At 39.5% G+C, this 17,340-nt stretch overlaps 1 protein-coding gene across 4 annotated transcripts; it reads right to left on the bottom strand.

Moving 5' to 3' along the window:
* Positions 1-1,831: 1,831 nt before the first annotated feature.
* NMU (neuromedin U) lies at positions 1,832-15,849 on the bottom strand. Of its 4 annotated transcripts, none has more exons than XM_063157250.1 (10): positions 15,591-15,849; positions 12,445-12,503; positions 9,132-9,179; positions 8,974-9,033; positions 8,390-8,419; positions 8,232-8,282; positions 6,106-6,180; positions 4,012-4,065; positions 2,630-2,650; positions 1,832-2,018 (listed from the first exon to the last, which is right to left on the bottom strand). In XM_063157250.1, the coding sequence occupies exons 1-10, from the start codon at positions 15,730-15,732 to the stop codon at positions 1,998-2,000; spliced, it is 561 nt and encodes a 186-aa protein (XP_063013320.1). In that variant the 5' UTR covers positions 15,733-15,849; the 3' UTR covers positions 1,832-1,997. The 4 variants fall into 4 exon arrangements, with proteins under 4 accessions (XP_063013320.1, XP_063013321.1, XP_063013322.1 ...); XM_063157251.1 differs by having other exon boundaries at positions 2,611-2,650; positions 15,591-15,847; XM_063157252.1 differs by lacking the exon at positions 6,106-6,180.
* Positions 15,850-17,340: the final 1,491 nt, after the last annotated feature.

The following is a 17,340-nucleotide window of genomic DNA, read 5'->3' as shown; positions in this document are numbered from 1 at the left end:
TACCCTTTAATCAGGCAGAAAGAGAATGAGCCCTACTCGTGTAACTGGGACAAATGTTGACACTGTGACACTTCAAACACAGCACACCTCCAAACACACCATGGCCCAGTGCATCCTCAGCTCAAGTGAGGATGTGTAACAGTGCTTTCCACTGTGGCCTGGTCAACAGTGTCTTTTAAATATCTAGCTTTCAGAGGAAATGGTTTTGCCCTAAGAGAACATCAAAGCCAAATATGGTGCAAACTGTTTCTCTGTGCCACTGGCAATCAGGAGTTCTATCTGATGTCAAAAGAGTAGAAAGTAAAAAAAGGCAGTTGTGTGAGTCAGCAGACATTACTATTCAAAAGATTATGAGTTTAATTTTTAGGAGCATGTACAGTAGTGATATGTGCACTGCTAATCTGGATGGATATCTCTCACCACACCTGTACATATCAATAGCTTTCCTATCAGTCTCATTAAAGCCAGATTCAGCTTCCTTTAATTCTTCAAGATTCATTCATTCATATGGTTTCACTAGAAACACAAAAAACCCAAACCAACCAACCAAACAAAAGAAGTCCACCTTTGTTCTCCAGAGTCACCAAACATTTTAAATGCATGAAAAGTAATAAGCAGATGTAATGTAGAACTAATGAAAGAAAAATATGTATTTATTTCAGAAATTAGTTAAATTTGTCATAACTCTGGGTTAGAGAGAGGGAGAAAAAAGGACTTTATTTAGTTATAACTATACAGGAAAATACAGAAATACAGGGGTGGATTGCTACTAATAATTCAGAATGGTAATCTTCCTTGCACTGACTGGCTTCTTTATGAAATTCTGTAACTTAATTATCTGTACATGTTAGATGTCATACCACTTGTCATGATCTGCATTGAATATTTAATTCAGGATCTTTTTCAAAATAACTAAGTCAAAATCATTAAAATTAAACCATGAATATTGAACGAATTTTGTTATAGGAAGTGTTAATTATTAAAGTGCAGAGGAAAAACAAGTGGGCAAGAAGAGGAAAAGATCTTCTCAATTTGGCTTCCTCTGAGGCCGTAATTTTTCCAACTACCTTCTGAAGTTTTATTGCTCATCCAAAAGTGCAGAAGCAGGAGCAATAATGCTGAGGCAAATTCAAACCAGGACCAGCCAATACAATGTTAAAAATTTTGGCCCACTTCTAAACTGAGTCACAGAAGCACAGAATGGTTTGGATTGGAAGGGACTTAAAGATCATCTCCTTGTGAGTGATTAGTTACTTTCAATATAATTACAACCTCAACAACATAATTTAACACAATTTTGGTGTGAAAATAAACTCGGAGAGAAGAGCTGGGAAGATTGTAAGGGTAACTTGTGCTTCTGAGTAGTGTTTCTTTCAGTCTCCATCAAAAGTACTTGATTTTTCAAGTGAATTGTGACCCCATTTGCAATTAAGTCTTCTTCCAAACGAGAACCATCATGCATCTGTGTTCTTAATAGCTAAAAAAGAATGCCATTATATTTTAGTTGAATTTAAGTCACAAGATTTCTTCAAAACATGCAACTTGTTCAGGTTCCTTTTATCAAGGGAAAAAGAATTCTCTTTTTTTTTTTTTCAGATGGTGAAACACACAAATCACAACATATTCTGGAAAAAACACAGGAGTCTTGATTGCAAACATTCTCATTAAAACAACTGACTGGCTGAGGGCCTTTATTTAGAAGGGAAAATTTGCTTAACAGGGTTTTAGAGGCAATGATGTCTGTTGTGTGCAAACAGACAGTGTTGTGTGCAGTGACTCTTTTACAGTTGAATTACATGTGGTTGTAAACATCATAACACTAGGAAACAAATACTTTTAATATGCTTTTAATATAATCAAGATAGTAAAGACCTTCTTAACAGATTCTGGCTTAAGAATATTTACATTCGAGTGATTTCTAATTGTACATTAATAATGAATAATTATTGTAAGGAAAACAGTATGTCCATGTACTCAGCATTCCTGCAGTTTTAGTTCTAAGTCAGGAATCTATAATCCTGAAAAATAAGATAGAGCATTAGCTGTTGATATAACTCTAAGTTGATATAACACTTAAAAATGATGGCAGAATAAAATACATTAGAAAAACATAGTATTGGTCTACATTTTTACATCTCTCCAGATAGTTGCAGGCATTGAAATTAAATCCTGAAGTTTGCACTCAGTTTCAGTGTGAGTTTTTATCTTTGCAAGATTAAGGAGTTACCTTCAGGTTGTCAGTTTACTTCTCAGCATTCTTTTGACAGGTAGTTGACTCAGTTCCTTCTTAGATTTACTTGTCATCGTCAGTACTTTCCAAATTGTTTACAAATGTGGGATATTTTCCATTTCTTGCTGCCTGAAACACCTCTGTGCTCTCTGTTCTGGGAACTGAATACCTACAGCTTATATTCACTTCCCCTGAAGATAAAAGTAATTAACACATCTAAGTGTATTTAACATCTGGGAAAAGTTTGTGGGTGGAAATCTAAGCCAATTACACAGTTAAAGGCTTTCTGAGACAACTTCTCAACAAAAAAATTGTGGTCTATTTGGATAAAAATGAACTAATTTACATGTAGATCATGATCAAAAGCATTAAATAAATACCTCCTTAGCGAAAACCCACCGATCTCCTTCCATTACGTGGCTGAAAGACAAATATTCAGTAAGTTATATATTCTGTAAAACTGACAGAATTTAGTAACAAAGCCCCTAACAACTTGGTGTGTATAGAAATTAGTGAATTTCTCAGCAGTGTCATTGTGATTATTGTCAAAGACAGACCTAAGATAAGTTATTGTTTAATCTGTATCTACCTCTGGGGGGTAATTATATACTAAAATTTACTGCAAATCAATTGAAGAATGAATTTTCTATCTTGTATGAGTTTATAAGGGGGAGAAAACTGTAAGAAGTCACTTCAAGAGATTGTTAATCCTTATTCTTTTTGCATTTTCTTAAAATGTGCTTTCTGACTGTTGGAATTATTGTACTATATGTTCTTGTTGCTATCAACAAACAAATACATGTCACTCTCAATGGTTTTCTTTTTAGACTGTATTCTTTGATATAGGCAAGGACTTTTTCTCTTTTTACTGTACTCTTTTTCAGAAATATTTTGCACTAGTGAGGGACTTGATACAACTTCTATTAAATCTGATAAAAATTTCTTCCTGGGCTTAATATGGATTTGCCTTTTACTCTGGAAGCATGAATGCACCAATGTTAATATTACCCATAAATTTGGCCTGTCATAACAACTCTAAGAATCCAAGCCTGATACTTAAGAAATGTAACTATACAAATCTCTGGTCTTTTCATTTGAATTATAGAATAATTTAGTTTGCAAAAAGGCCTTTAGGATCATTGATTACATCCGTAGCAACATTTTTATTTAAAGCCATCAGCCACTTTCTTATTTAAGCAGAAATGTCAGAAAGTCTGATTGCCACCTTTTCAATTTTGCTAAAGTGAAGGAAAAAGCCTCTATGGTGTAAAAGATGAACACAGTAGATTCAGTCTCACGAGAATTTCTGTATCTAGTTTCTTACCTTACTGGTCAAAACAGAAGGAAAATGGCAAGGTCAGACCTAGCATAGTGTGTAAGGGTGGAATCATATTTATATCATTTATATCATTATATCATTTATATCATGTGCAAACATACCCTGCTGAACAATGCTTTACAAAGATTTTCCAAGATGCCATATTTTCTAGAACTTTCTCTAGCAAATAGAGACGAAATAACCAATGACTTCTTAAGGCACAGAATGGTCTCGTGTATACACAAACCTAGGAATATGATTTTTTAAAAATTCCTACAATGCCTTTATTTTAATACAAGGAAATGTCAGGAGCAGACCTGGAGATGTCTCGTAGGGTGGAATGGTCTAACTGAAAAAAATATCCTTAATCACAGTAATTCTTTCTGTAATTCAGTTATTTCTCCACTTTTTTTTTAACCTCTCACCACAAAACAAAAAGAAAAAAAAATTTAACAAACCATACCCTGTAGAAGAAGTAGCCTCTGCTTTGAATCACTCCAGGTCCTTGAAGTTCTTCCTGAAGAAAAAGGTATTTTAAATTATAACAACAGCTGTAAATTAATACATACAGAGAGATGTTTATGTATATATAAAAAATATTTCTTCAGTACTACATACAGTTTTACTCCTTAAATGCTTTATGTGCATTTCCCCATGTCAGCAACACAAAGTCTATGTTGTCATGTAGAAATGGAAGAGAACATATGAATGGAAAAAATTCCACCTGAAGTTTTAAATCAGCTCAGATTGCTTCTTAATGGCACTAGAAATGAGGAACAGCCTTTGCCTCTGATTTTCCAGGGCTCACTACCCAGGCACAGCAAGACTGTCTTCATGACAGCGGTCTCTACAGAGAGAGTTGCTTTTTGCATCTTGCAGGAGGACAAAAATACAAAGTTTAAATATTGGAAATGCAAAGTTTAAATACAAAGTTTAAATATCAGAAATGCTTGGGCTTCTGCCAGGAATAAGACCCCAGACTGTTCCCAAAGATGTGCCATAACCACCCCTCTCACATTAAGTGCCAAAGAGCAGTACATGAGATAGTCTATCCTGTCCACGCTGCACACAGGGTGAAACAGCTGCCTGCTGATCCACATAGCAGGGAGGCTAACAAATGATGAAGACAATAGAAATTCTATTAAAATACAATAAGTAAAAAACATGAAGTATCCAGTTGCTTTAATGAGACCTTCATGATTAGAGAACACATAAGCTTAATCACAGTGTTTTACTTGCTTCTGTTGGCATCAGAGGGAAGTGACGTGTCTGCCCTGCTGGTGGGGAGACAGTAAACTTGAGAAACAAAAAAATTGTAGTGTTATGCTTACCAGAACATTAAAATTAAGATGGCTTTTATCTAGCAATGGGAGTATTTCCCAACTAAAAACTGGGTTGCTGTAATCTCTTGGTGAAGTGATCATCAGGTGAAATGTCATAGAAAGGAATCACACCTGTTCTCTTCTAATGCTGTGAGAATTGTGTAAAACAGGATGACTCCCATCATTTCCAAACTACAGAAGTAGATTCAATCCAGGGAAGCTTTCAAAGGAAGTAGAGTTAAAACTACACATAATTTTTGTGTCTTAATTCTAATTCTGACTTCAATTCATCACATATAGCATTGTATTCAGTTTCTTACTGTACATAAAACATCTGTATGATTTTTATTTCTATTGTAATTCTAGCATTATCTGCGTTTGAAACACTCATCTTGGATTTATAATCTGATCACTACTATAATTTTTTATATTTCAAAAGGGTAAAAATTTTTCTGTACATTGCCATTTGAGTCTAATGGTATTCATATGTAATATTTTCTACTTTTTCTATTCGATGTGTGAAAAAAAATGAAAACAGGAACAAAATTGGCAGCTGTTGCAAGATTAAGAAATTCATCCAGAACAGAAAAAGTAAAATTACTAGTGAGAAACTGTGATTTATGTTAATGTGATTTTTCTCTTACAACCAGACCCTCCTTAAAGATTACATGTTCTTGTTTGAGTTAATAAATAATAAATATGCAAGTTTATTCACAAACCTGCATGTATATATGTACACAGAAAAATATGTATCCATGAAGATGTATGATTACTTAGAGTTTTATTTGAATGACTGCCCTCTAGAAGGTATTTTGCTCAGTCTCTTATATTGACTAGCCAAAATAATGCTTGAGTCTTCTTTCTTAGATCATATCCTATCAGGCAGGCTGTGGCTCAAGAGGAATCAAAGCTGTGAAAAAGTCTGGTGCTGTTTCAAACTGGGGAGAAAGAATGAATTTAATAGAGCATGTTTCCTCCTTCACTCACCCACCTTTTCAATTCCTTATCTAGCCAGGGAGAGAGGTGGATGTGTTTATGTACAGCAGGTTCTGTTGTTCTTCCCAATATGAGGAAGAAAAAAGATAACAGCAAGATAACCCTTCCTGAAGCACATTCTCTGACATCAAGATTTGGGTAGACCAACCAAAATATAGAAGCAGTAAGGTCTACAAGGGCATTTTTGGAACAGATAATGAATCACAAAGTGTAAGAACATAAGCATGCAGTTTACATACGTCCAGTTTGTATCTCTTCAGTCTTCTCTCATTAAGCTGAGGAACGAGTTGCAGTAAAGGATGCAGGACAGATGACTGAGAGGACACGAACACACACACATGAGCAACAGTGGAATTTGGCCCTTATGATGCACAAAAAGTCTCTTTCTGCAGTATTGACTCATGGACCAAACATGCACCAATAAAGGACTGAAGACTGAGAAATTGATTAATTGAAAAACTTATTTTTTAAACATTTTGACTTGACAACAAACAGAAATCAACATTTATATTTACACTACACAGAGTGAAGGAGGGAAAAGCTGTGTATCCTCACCTTTGCTAACTGAAAGTTAAGAACCATTTACAGACTCCTGGAACTATTCAAACTTTGTTCAGTCTCTATGAGTGGTACTGAGAATATTGCCATACAGTATTCCTACTAACACTTCTGCAATTTTCTACTACAGAAGTTAGCAGCTTCAACCTCTGTTGTACTGAGAAGTTCATTTTACTTCAAAATAAATGGAACAAAAAAAAAAAATATTTTTTGCTAAAGAACTGTGTACAGTAGAAATCCACTCTCAAGGGACTTTTGTAACCATGGCACTGGTCACTCTATCTAAGCTCTGATCATGAAATTCCTTGTGTTCAACAAGACTTTTAGCTTGCAGACAGCCTAATTATGCACAGTGTCATTGTGTGCAGCCCTGTAAGTACTCGCCCTGGAAAAACAAAGCTATGTGGGATTTTGGAGAGAGGTCCACAGGAAAAATTAAAGTGTAAAAAACCTGTGTTCCATTAACCAATTTAAACCTTCCACTCATATAAATGTAATTTAAAAAACAATGCATTTTTGCTACAATACTTCTTTGAAAAGTAATGCAATTAAGAGAATTATAATATATGAAGTAACCAGAGTTACCAACATGCTGTTTTACTTAATAGGTAAAAAGAATTTGCTTATTTGTAGCCAATTTTGTGCTATCTGCCTAAGGTAAGCAATATAGGATCGTAACACCTAAAAAAAGTAGGAAAGAAGGAATCTGCTGTGATTGAAGTAGTTAATGAACATCCCAGCTGTCCACTTGGGCTCTGTCTTGCAGCCAGTGGAGAGAGCTTATAAAAGTGAGAATGATGGATCTCACCTAAGTAAGCACCTCTGAGAATGGCTAGAAAATTGTCATCTGAACAGCTAAACCAAAAGTGAGAGAGCAGTGATCTCTGGGAGCAGCAGCAATGGTATTCAGGATGGTGGTGCAGTGGAGTGCAGTAACCTTTTAAGCAGGGGCAGCAGCAGAAATAGCTCATTTCACTGTGCCTTAATTGCCATTAAAGCCTCCAAAGCTGCTGTAGCATGAAAACACTGACACCAATATGAGCAATGTCACTTTCTAGGAAACACACCACATACTTCTGAAGAAATGTAAAGAACAAGGCAAAAATGGACATTGGCATATAAGAATGATTGTTAAGAAACAAGAAAATATGAATATGTTTAACTCAAAATCCTGTGGTGCATAGATGTAGAGATAACAGATAACAGAGCATGTTTGCATCTCAAAAGCAAGACTGGATCACGCACTTGGCTTGTTGGTTTATGAGAATAGTTTTAGAGCAACAATTCTTGGCCATGGTTTAAACTATGTTTTTCATTCAAAATATATTCCAAAGTCCAAGTGAGACTGAAATACTATTTTGGCTCTACATATTTATGACATGTGCAAATGACTTAATAGAGTGTAATTAAAAATTAATAAAAATGCTTTCAAGAGTATCTAGTAGTTATGGTCATGTTCTCAGGTCCTGTAAGTCCACATTGTATCACTGCATGTGTTATGTCCCAATACCCAAAAAAAGTATTTGTTCTCATTCTTAAAATTTGAAACTGCAAGATTAAGATTCAGTTGGGTTTCCATGAATGTTCGGGTGAGTTTTTTAGATTTTTTTTCCACAACTGTACAGTAGTGATCACCCTCTCCCATATTATTAAAACCCCTTCTGTGCTGTAAACATGCAACTCCCAGTCCTGAGCTTGCTATACAGTTGGCAATATTCCTTTTGCTATACTGCAAAAAGGAATATTGCCTTGGTTTTGCATACAAGCACACATGTACTCACTCATAAGGAGGGGCTATGCCACTTACCATGATGTCTGAGTTGCCCGAGTCATGAGTCTTAGAATAATGAAATAAGAACTGTTCAAAAAAAATTAAAAGTGGGGTTTTACTACAAAGCAGGGCAAGAGTTTTAAGATTTTCTTGCCTTTTTTAGTGGGATTGTAGGACATATATAGACATCTTACCCTTTTGGTGTTGTCTTTCTCATCGAAACCCTGTGGGAATAATAGTTGGTAGAAAGGCTTTTATTCATAAAAATAAAAAGAACAATTGATAATTTTGATTAAATACATAATCTTTTTCAGTACTGGGTTGAAATATCCTTCTTCCTTGGCAGATGTATTTTATGCCTTTGCTTATCAATCTAACTAATAATTTCAAACTCTGTAGAGAACATTGATTACTCTGCCCTAGAAGAGTCAGATGTGTTTACCAGATGTTCCCTTGTTCATCTCCTTTACTTAGGAGATTCACTCTCCTAAGTAAATTTCTTTGTCTGTTGAGAATTCCTAGTTTTTCTAGTCTAGAGCCATAAAAACACCTAACAGTTTGTACTGAACCTGGAGAAAATTTTCCAAACACTGATGTATCCCTGTTGTCTTTACAAGGTGTTACATTCTGGCACATGGCATTTCACAGTAAAAACTGATAGAAGTACTTCCAGTGCTGAATGACACTTTGCATTTTAGGTCCTCAGAATTCATTGTAGACAATGGCACAGTAAGAGATCAGGCTTCAAAAATGCTAAGCAGCCTTTTGTGTGTGTTACCTGTGGTTTCTGGAGAAATCCCATGATCAAAAAACAAAGTTCTTCCAGTGTACTGGATACCTAATACAAAGAAAACAGGAACTCAGGTATCACACTTCCAATTCTACTGCATATAACAAACAGTATCCAAATAGTAGAGTTACCTCTGTCTGACTCACCTGAGGCTGAGAGTCTGTGGACAGGTAAGCAGAACATGCCTCATCTATCTGTAAGAGTTCACACAGGTTTTTTTAGGAAGTCAGAGTAATAAAAACAAGTGAAATATGCATATTTTCAGAAAAGGGTAAGTGCAGCTGATGGCATGGCATGCTTGCCTATTGTAAGACATCCTTATAGGTCCATTCATTAAATACCTTGCATTTAAAGGGGGAAAGGGTCTTAACCATATTAAAAAAAAAGAAAACAACAGCAGCAACAAACTTATATTTGTATGATCTGAACAAACATACGTATCTGTGACTCTTATTCTGTACCCAGCACATACTTCTCCTAACTGCAAACTTCTCAGACTAAGTCATATTTTAAGTTATAATTGTAAGCATATGGAGCATGAACTATGAACTTGAATCTCTTCTGCAATATCTTTGAATTATACAAAACTGTGAAGAAAATAACAGAACTAAGGCAAGGGATTCAAGGATCAATCCTCAAACACAACTCTTTCAATTGGATTACTGCATCCCTACAGGTGTATGACACATGCATCCCTTGAGTGATTATGATATGTGCTGGCACACGTTATGCACACCACTCAGTTTGTGCCAGAAGTTTCCTAAACACTGTGTGAAGCACCATTACTGTTTGTCTACACCAGTCTTTTCAAAGCTGTCTTCATTCCATGCTGTCATCATCTTGGAAGTACCAAACAAGTGATTCCTGCCCATCCTCTCCCTAAGGTTCATAACCTTGTATTAATTACATCCTCCTTCCGTCTCTTTTCCAAGATGAAAGAGCTGATTAATTTTTTACTGAAGTTGTTAATAGAGAAGGAATAAGAAATGGAATAACAGGTATTTGAGTTCAGAGAAATAATATTACCAGCACTGAAAGCTTGGAGTATTCTGTAAGGAAAAGTCTCCAGTACTGCAAATGAAGTTGCACAGTTTAATAATGATGTCCAAGAGCAACTTACAATTTTATTAAGTAACTTCAAAGTTGTATCCTAGTAATCTCAATGAGTATATGCTATTTTTTTCCATGTAATATTTCTTAGTGTTAGACGAAAAAATATTTTTGCCAATGTTGTTCACAGGCTTTCAAAAACATAGTGGTTTTGGGGTTTTTTTTGATAGAGCAGGCAATGCAATTGTTCTTGCAAATTTTTTATAGAGAAAAAGCCCTAAGCAACATGCATTAGCAAAGAAAACATTAAAGGAAAAAAGAAATTTTAAAAAATAGTGCTTATCTGAGCACTTCAGAACAAGAGATGATTCATTTCTCCAGAGACAGTCTATGAAAAAGCATTAGCAGATATAGTGGAAAAACTAATAGCTCACAGGATTCCCTTTTCAAATAGGTTTTGTTAGTAACACATCCAATCTGTTCTCTTTTTCCTTCATCTTACACGTGTTTGAATGCGTTAGAGTAAGTGTTACTTCAGAGTAAGAAAGTACAGAGGAAGAAGTCAGCAATGAATGAGATAAAATCAAGCTGAAGTAATTTTGGAAGCTTATGTTAAAGAAAGGGCTGTTTCCTCTTGGGGGCTGTTTGTGCTTGGGTTTTATTTGTTTATTTACTTGACACAGAGAACTACCACAGTTCAGTAGCAGAACAAGCCAGAGACTGCTTTGCAATTGTTCAACACAACTGTATCTTTCAGCTAAAACCTTTGCAGACAAAGCAAGGATGGAGGAAAAGCTACCATTTCTGTTAATTCATTTTTAAAAATTTAATAGTTTCTATATTTTATGTTTCTTCTCCAAAATTTGCTCCCCTGTCTTAGAAATGTGGCCTAAGGGTAGATTACAAGTTGCTTGGGGTTGGTTAATTAACATAAAGAAACAAAGGAAGTAAGAGACAAGTAATGAAACAAAATACTTAGTGACAAAGTTCTCAAATTTATAAACTCAGAGCCATTCCTGGAATACACCAGGTTTACTTAGAGGCAGGGTCTCTCCTGAATGGTCCACTAGTAAAGTAGCAAAGAGGGAAGAATTATTACTTACTTGCACTTTATGAAACCTCAGTGACCTAGTATGAGTGAGTAACTAGGTCAATTTAGGGTATATAAATATAGATCTAATTCTCTTTCTTTAGACCCTTTCCAGTCCAGCATAATTCTAGTTCTAATGATAACTTTTATATTACTTCTATTACAAAATTTTACAATATTTAGTATCTTATGCATACCGTTTTCTTAATTGAAATCAACAGGACCTTTGTCTTGGTTTCCAGGCACTACAGGGACAAATCTTAAAGCTAACAAATCTTATCAAGACATGCAGAAATGTATAAAACAGCTTTTTAAATCCAGAATGTAAAAAACTAACTTTCAATAACTCCTTATAGTTGTCAGGTTCTTGCTTCCCAAGAGACCATTTTTTCCCAGGTGAACGACATCACTAGGGCTCATTCAAGTGCCAGTCTAGAATAGGTTAGGTTTTGAGTCACTATGTCCAACTTATGTCCAATATGAACTGGGGAGATGACAGTAAGCAGAATGTTTCCTGTAATGGTTTCAGTCAGAAGAAATTTACTCTCTGCATCTGCCCCTGTGATGAGTCACTTATTTTCCAATGTTATCAAAAGCTACTAAATTAAATGTCAACACAATAGTTGACAGTTGCAGCAACACCAGGGCATGCAAGTTGCAGGATAAACCCTCTCCACATGTCATGCCCTGCCACTCCATCTGTTCCCAAAGGGCAGGGAAGAGCCTGTGCTAACACATGCGTCACACTCCAGAGTCAAAACAAACGCTCATTTCAGAGATGAGGGTGGAAGTTATGATACCAATCAGCAGCCACATATTAGAGGGGCTAATTGACACAGTACAATGTCCTTTGACTAGTAAATTGAGAGGCTAGAACAGGATTGAACAGTGTCCCAGCCTTGTGTGTAGAGCAGAGGATGCAAGAAGCAAGCCAGGATGAGTTGAAACAATTCCTGAGTATCATGTACAGACTATAAATCTACCAGATGTGAGGAGCACTGTGATGCTTCCAGGGACAGTGTCTGCCTGGTCATTGACAATTCTCAAACATGGCTCTCCATTAAGACAAGACAATATCTTCTCAGAATGACATCTCAGCACTTAGTCTCAACATCCTCCTGAAGCAGCTGTTCAGATTACCTGGAAAATTGGATATTTCATCTCTTTGCTGATGCCAGGATAGGAGACATACAGGAAGATGTACTGGAAGAAAACACAGCTGAATTCTGTGCAAGAGAAACCCTGGATAGTGAGGTGGGACTGTAGCAAGGATGGGCACAGAAGAAATGGGAGAGTACCACATGGCAGATGATGCTTACCTCTTTCAACAGCTGCAGATCCTCATCTGATTCGAGTGCTTGGGATGGCATTGGTGCACCTGGAAGCACAAACTGTGCTCAGCAATGCTGTACCTTAGCAAAGGTCATTTGTGTATGTGTCCCAGGTCAGACATACCTAGCACATTTCCACCTCTGCAAAGGCTGAGAGCTGCCTGGTCCAAGGAAGTCTGTGACCCTGGGTGCTCTGTGGTTTGTCTGGTAGATTTTTCCCTGCTCTCTTTCAGCAACGCAGCAGGATGCTTTATCACAAGTTCACAGCAGATATGAACACTCACATGTCTGAACAATAAACAGTGTGGAAGTTACTCAGGTCTCACTGAGACCTCCTCAGAAAATCACAGTCCAGTTCCTACAACCTCGAGTTTTCTGAGAATTCTGCTCACCTTCAGTGCATGCACTGTGAGTTGAGGATCTGGACTCTACTTCTTGCCTTCCCACGTGCTACAGCTGCAGAATTGAACATGCACTACGTAATGTGTGGTTGCATATAAATAGTGCCCATGGTACAAACATGTTGTTTTGACAAGGTGATAGACAGTACATCTGTAACTGGATTTGTTTCCTCTGTCTTGCATATGTGATGTGGAAAAGCTTGTCCCTCAGTAGATTAAATGTGTTCTTAATTGCATAACGATGCAGTGAAGCTGTGCTTAACTTGGGGGAGCTCCTTTCTCTATCTCTACCCACCCAGGCTGCAGGCATGGAAGTCACTGTCCCAGCATCCCTTCCAGCTCAATGTCCAGAATATCCCTCTTACCCCACTGTTATTTTACCTGGCAGTGTATTTCTGACAGCAGTGCATTGTTAGAGTCTCTGTCAATAGCAGAAATGAGCATCCCCAAATCGTGAGTGTGTCAGACACCACGCAATGGTGTCAGTGAGGGGATGTGCTGTAACTCCCATGGGAGGGAAACTGGTGCTGGACATCTAGACCTGACACAATGTCCAGTGAGCAGGGAATAAATGCCATCATGTTAATTGTTTTACATTTGCTCCTAATAACAATAATCACAACAGTACTTATTTCCAGGCATTAATGGAATGGGATGGATTTCAAAACCACATTTTTGTACTGGCACTGATGTAAGGTGACTAATTACTATGGATGCTTGCTTTGCCCCAAAAAGAATTAGAGAGGCTCTTAATTTCACACTATAGAAGTGGGATTTTAAAAATATGTTTGAATTGTTCACATTACAAGGAAACTGATTTCCAATTTTTTGTTTCATTTCAAAGAAAAATGCCAAATAAATTAAAGGTGCTACAGTTGTCTTATGTTGTCTTCTGCTCTTAAATTATTGTATTCAAACTGGGGTGTTACCTGGGATTAGTATCCTAGTTAAAAGAGTGGAACAGGGCAACATTTCAAATTAGAACGCCTTCCCCACCAAAGCATTGCCTGCCCATCTCTGAACACTGCTTCTGCCATTGACTGGTTCCCAAGGCTTTTCAGGGAGACCTAAAGAAATTCACTTGCATGCATTAGTAAAACTTAGTGCAATAAGAAGGAAAGCCTGAATATTATAATTTTTTCCTTTATTTTTGGCCTGTAGCATAAACTTCTGGACAGAGAAGATAAATTGTTTCCCACTCCTCACTTTCCTTTACCCTTCTCTACATATTCAGAAATGTTTCTTTCACCTGCAATCCCATTTGTTTTGTGCACGTAGCACTATGTTCCTCCAAAGGCTGAGCAGTGTTCCTTCATCATGCCATCCAGAACAGGGCTGCAGTACCTACAGGACTTCATTCATTTCCACAACAGCATACACAGTGAAACGGTAAGGTTTTTTTGTAATATACACCATAACCATAGGGGGAAGGGGAAAAAAAAAAGAAGGCAAGAGAGAGGAGAGAGAGGGGAGAGGAGAGAGGAGGAAGGAAGGAAGGAAGAAAGAAAGGAAAGAAAGAAAGGAAAGAAAGGAAAGAAAGGAAAGAAAGGAAAGAAAGGAAAGAAAGGAAAGAAAGGAAAGAAAGGAAAGAAAGGAAAGAAAGGAAAGAAAGGAAAGAAAGGAAAGAAAGGAAAGAAAGGAAAGAAAGAAAGAAAGAAAGAAAGAAAGAAAGAAAGAAAGAAAGAAAGAAAGAAAGAAAGAAAGAAAGAAAGAAAGAAAGAAAGAAAGAAAGAAAGAAAGAAAGAAAGAAAGAAAGAAAGAAAGAAAGAAAGAAAGAAAGAAGCATGTGCTATTGAAGAAAAGAGTACTATTTAAAGGGAACACGGAGGTGGAAGTCATTCTACAAAATCGACACTGTCCACAGCACATTTGCTCTCCTACCCTTCAATTCTGCCCTCTTTAGGAAATGCAACTTCTTTCAAGGCAGTAGAATGCCAGATGCACATCTTGGGACTCACATCTTACGTCTTCTCTTCCCTCTACTGCATCCCTAAACAAGCTCCTGGCAATCATTTGTGAAAGAACAGTGATGAAATACTGGGTGCCACTGCCCTCCATTGTGCTCCTCTTCCTTCCTTCCCCTCTTCCACATCCTCAGAACTTATTTTTAACATATTAAGTATGCTGCCATTAGATTTCTTTGGTTATTGATATTGAAAAAACAAAACAAAGCAGAAAAAAACTCCTCACAACTAGAACAAATCCCACAAATAAAATACAAACAAAATAGAAATGGTCCTTGCACAGCATTTTGTAACGTTACTTTACAAGGTTTAAGCAGCTAATCTATCTATCTGAGGTAGGAATATAGAGTCAAAAAGAGAGCCTGGTTTGTTAAACAGTCCGCTAGATGTTTCACAAGAGCCCCCTGCTACAAAAATAGCAACATTCAGGATTCCTCACCCGATAAATACTGCTACAGGTTGGAATGACTGCCAGAGGATCCTAATCTGCCCTGCAATTTTGTGACACATGTTGTTTCACGTCTTTTCTTACCTTTTAAAATCAGAGTAAACGACACTTAAAATGAAATCTCTTTTAACAAAAGCCTATTCCCCAAGTTGCTGGAGTGTTTTGCCAGGACAGAGTAATCCTGCCGGGATGCGGGAGAAGCCCAGACCAAGTCCCGGAGCCGTGCCCAGCCGTGCCCAGCCGAGCCCAGCCGAGCCCGCAAGGCTGCGGGCACCCTGCTCGGCGACAACGGGCAGGGATTGCGAGCGGGACCAGCCTCACCTTTGCAAGCAGAAATGGAGGAGGCGATGAGGACGAAGACGAGGAGCAGCGGGGCCCCGGGCAGCCCCGCGCCGTCTCCTGCCCTCCTCGGGCCGCGCTCGGGGGTGCCCGCGGGGCGCTGCGGGTGGCACGGGTGTCCCATGTCCGCCGAGCTCCGCTCTGTCGGCCGCTCTGCTGGGCATGCCCTCGCTCGCTGCCCCAACTCTTTAAATCCCCGGCACGTGGGGCTCCGCAGCCCGGCTCGGGAGGGCAGCCCCGCTCCGCGGGTGACTCAGCCGCTCCGCCCCGGCGCGGGGGAGTCCCTGCGAGGCACGGAGGCGAGGCGCTGGCCGGGCTCCAGGCCCCTTGTTAAACCCCGTCCTTTACAAAACCCCCCGTGTTTTAGCGCCCCGGAGCCCGGCAGCAGCCGCGGTTGTTGGAGCGACGGTAGCGCTCCCTCGCTGCGCGGCCGCGGATGCTGCGAGCGCTGGGACGGGGTCGGCCGAGGAGCGGGGCTCGCACACTGCCCCAGCCCTGGGACTCGCACACTGCCCCGGCCCCGGGGCTCGCACACCGTCCCTGCCCGGGGATTCGCACACCGTCCCACTCGCACACTGTTCCACTCGCACACTGTCCCGGCCCCGGGACTCGCACACCGTCCCACTCGCACACCGTCCCACTCGCACACCGTCCCAGCCCCGGGGCTCGCACACCGTCCCTGCCCCGGGATTCGCACACCGTCCCACTCGCACACCGTCCCACTCGCACACTGTCCCACTCGCACACCGTCCCGGCCCCGGGGCTCGCACACCGTCCCAACAGGAGCGCCGGGATGAGAGGCGTGATTCACAGCGGGGCAATCCGAGCCACTGGCTGACCTGCCCCCGCGCTAGCCGAACGTGGGAGGAAATCTCGTCGAGCTGGCGTGTGGGAGAAGCCGTCGGTGGCTCTGGGGATGGACAGACGGACACCCCTCTGCCTCGGCACCCGCCGACTGGTCACTGAATTTTCTGAGCAGTCTCTGGCTGCAGAGGTGTGACCGCCTCCCGACTTTTCCTGTGCCTTAAATACACGCGCAGTGCCACACCACGAAACAGAACTCAGCGATAGGGTAATGTTTAGCAATTAAAATCCTAATACTGTGCTTAGCAAGGTATTTTACTTATAACACAGCTACAGACCTCGGTCCCACTTGTCATTTGTGCCTGTAGATAATGAAAGCAACTACATTCTATGACAGTCAAAAGTACGCAGACTGCAGATCTGTTCAGGCACTTGGGCAGATTAGTCCGGCCATCCCTGAAGCACAGCAAGGTCTGGCTTACCACAGTGGCTGCCCAAAGTCTGCCGTTCCTCCTGCTGTCAGATCCAGCAAGTGATGATCACCAGTGCCAAGAGTGAGCAAGATGCTCAGGCCAGGGCTGACCTGCTCCTCACACCGAGCCCAGCAGCAAGGGCTGACTTTGAAGTGTGGCACATGTCTGTCTGTCTCTGCTTTCTCCCCATTTGCTCCAGGAATATCCTGCACAGATGAGGTGCTGCTCTGATGCTACAGAAATGGTTTCCCACGGGAGATCTCAATTTAGAGTCTGCCTTAATGTTTCTTTTCCCCTTCTTTTTACGTTCACTCATATTTTTTTCTCTTGGCTGCGTTTTTCCTAAGGAATGCACAATAGCACAGTAGTAGATTGCCGTTTTCCAAAACAACTTTCAGCTCTTTTTTTACCATTTCAGTGGGTTTTGACTGGGGGCTAAATAGTATATGGTGGAG

The sequence above is a fragment of the Melospiza melodia genome, chromosome 5 (assembly GCF_035770615.1).
Source record: "Melospiza melodia melodia isolate bMelMel2 chromosome 5, bMelMel2.pri, whole genome shotgun sequence".
NCBI lineage: Eukaryota > Metazoa > Chordata > Aves > Passeriformes > Passerellidae > Melospiza > Melospiza melodia.
This window is presented reverse-complemented; position numbering and strand designations above follow the sequence as displayed.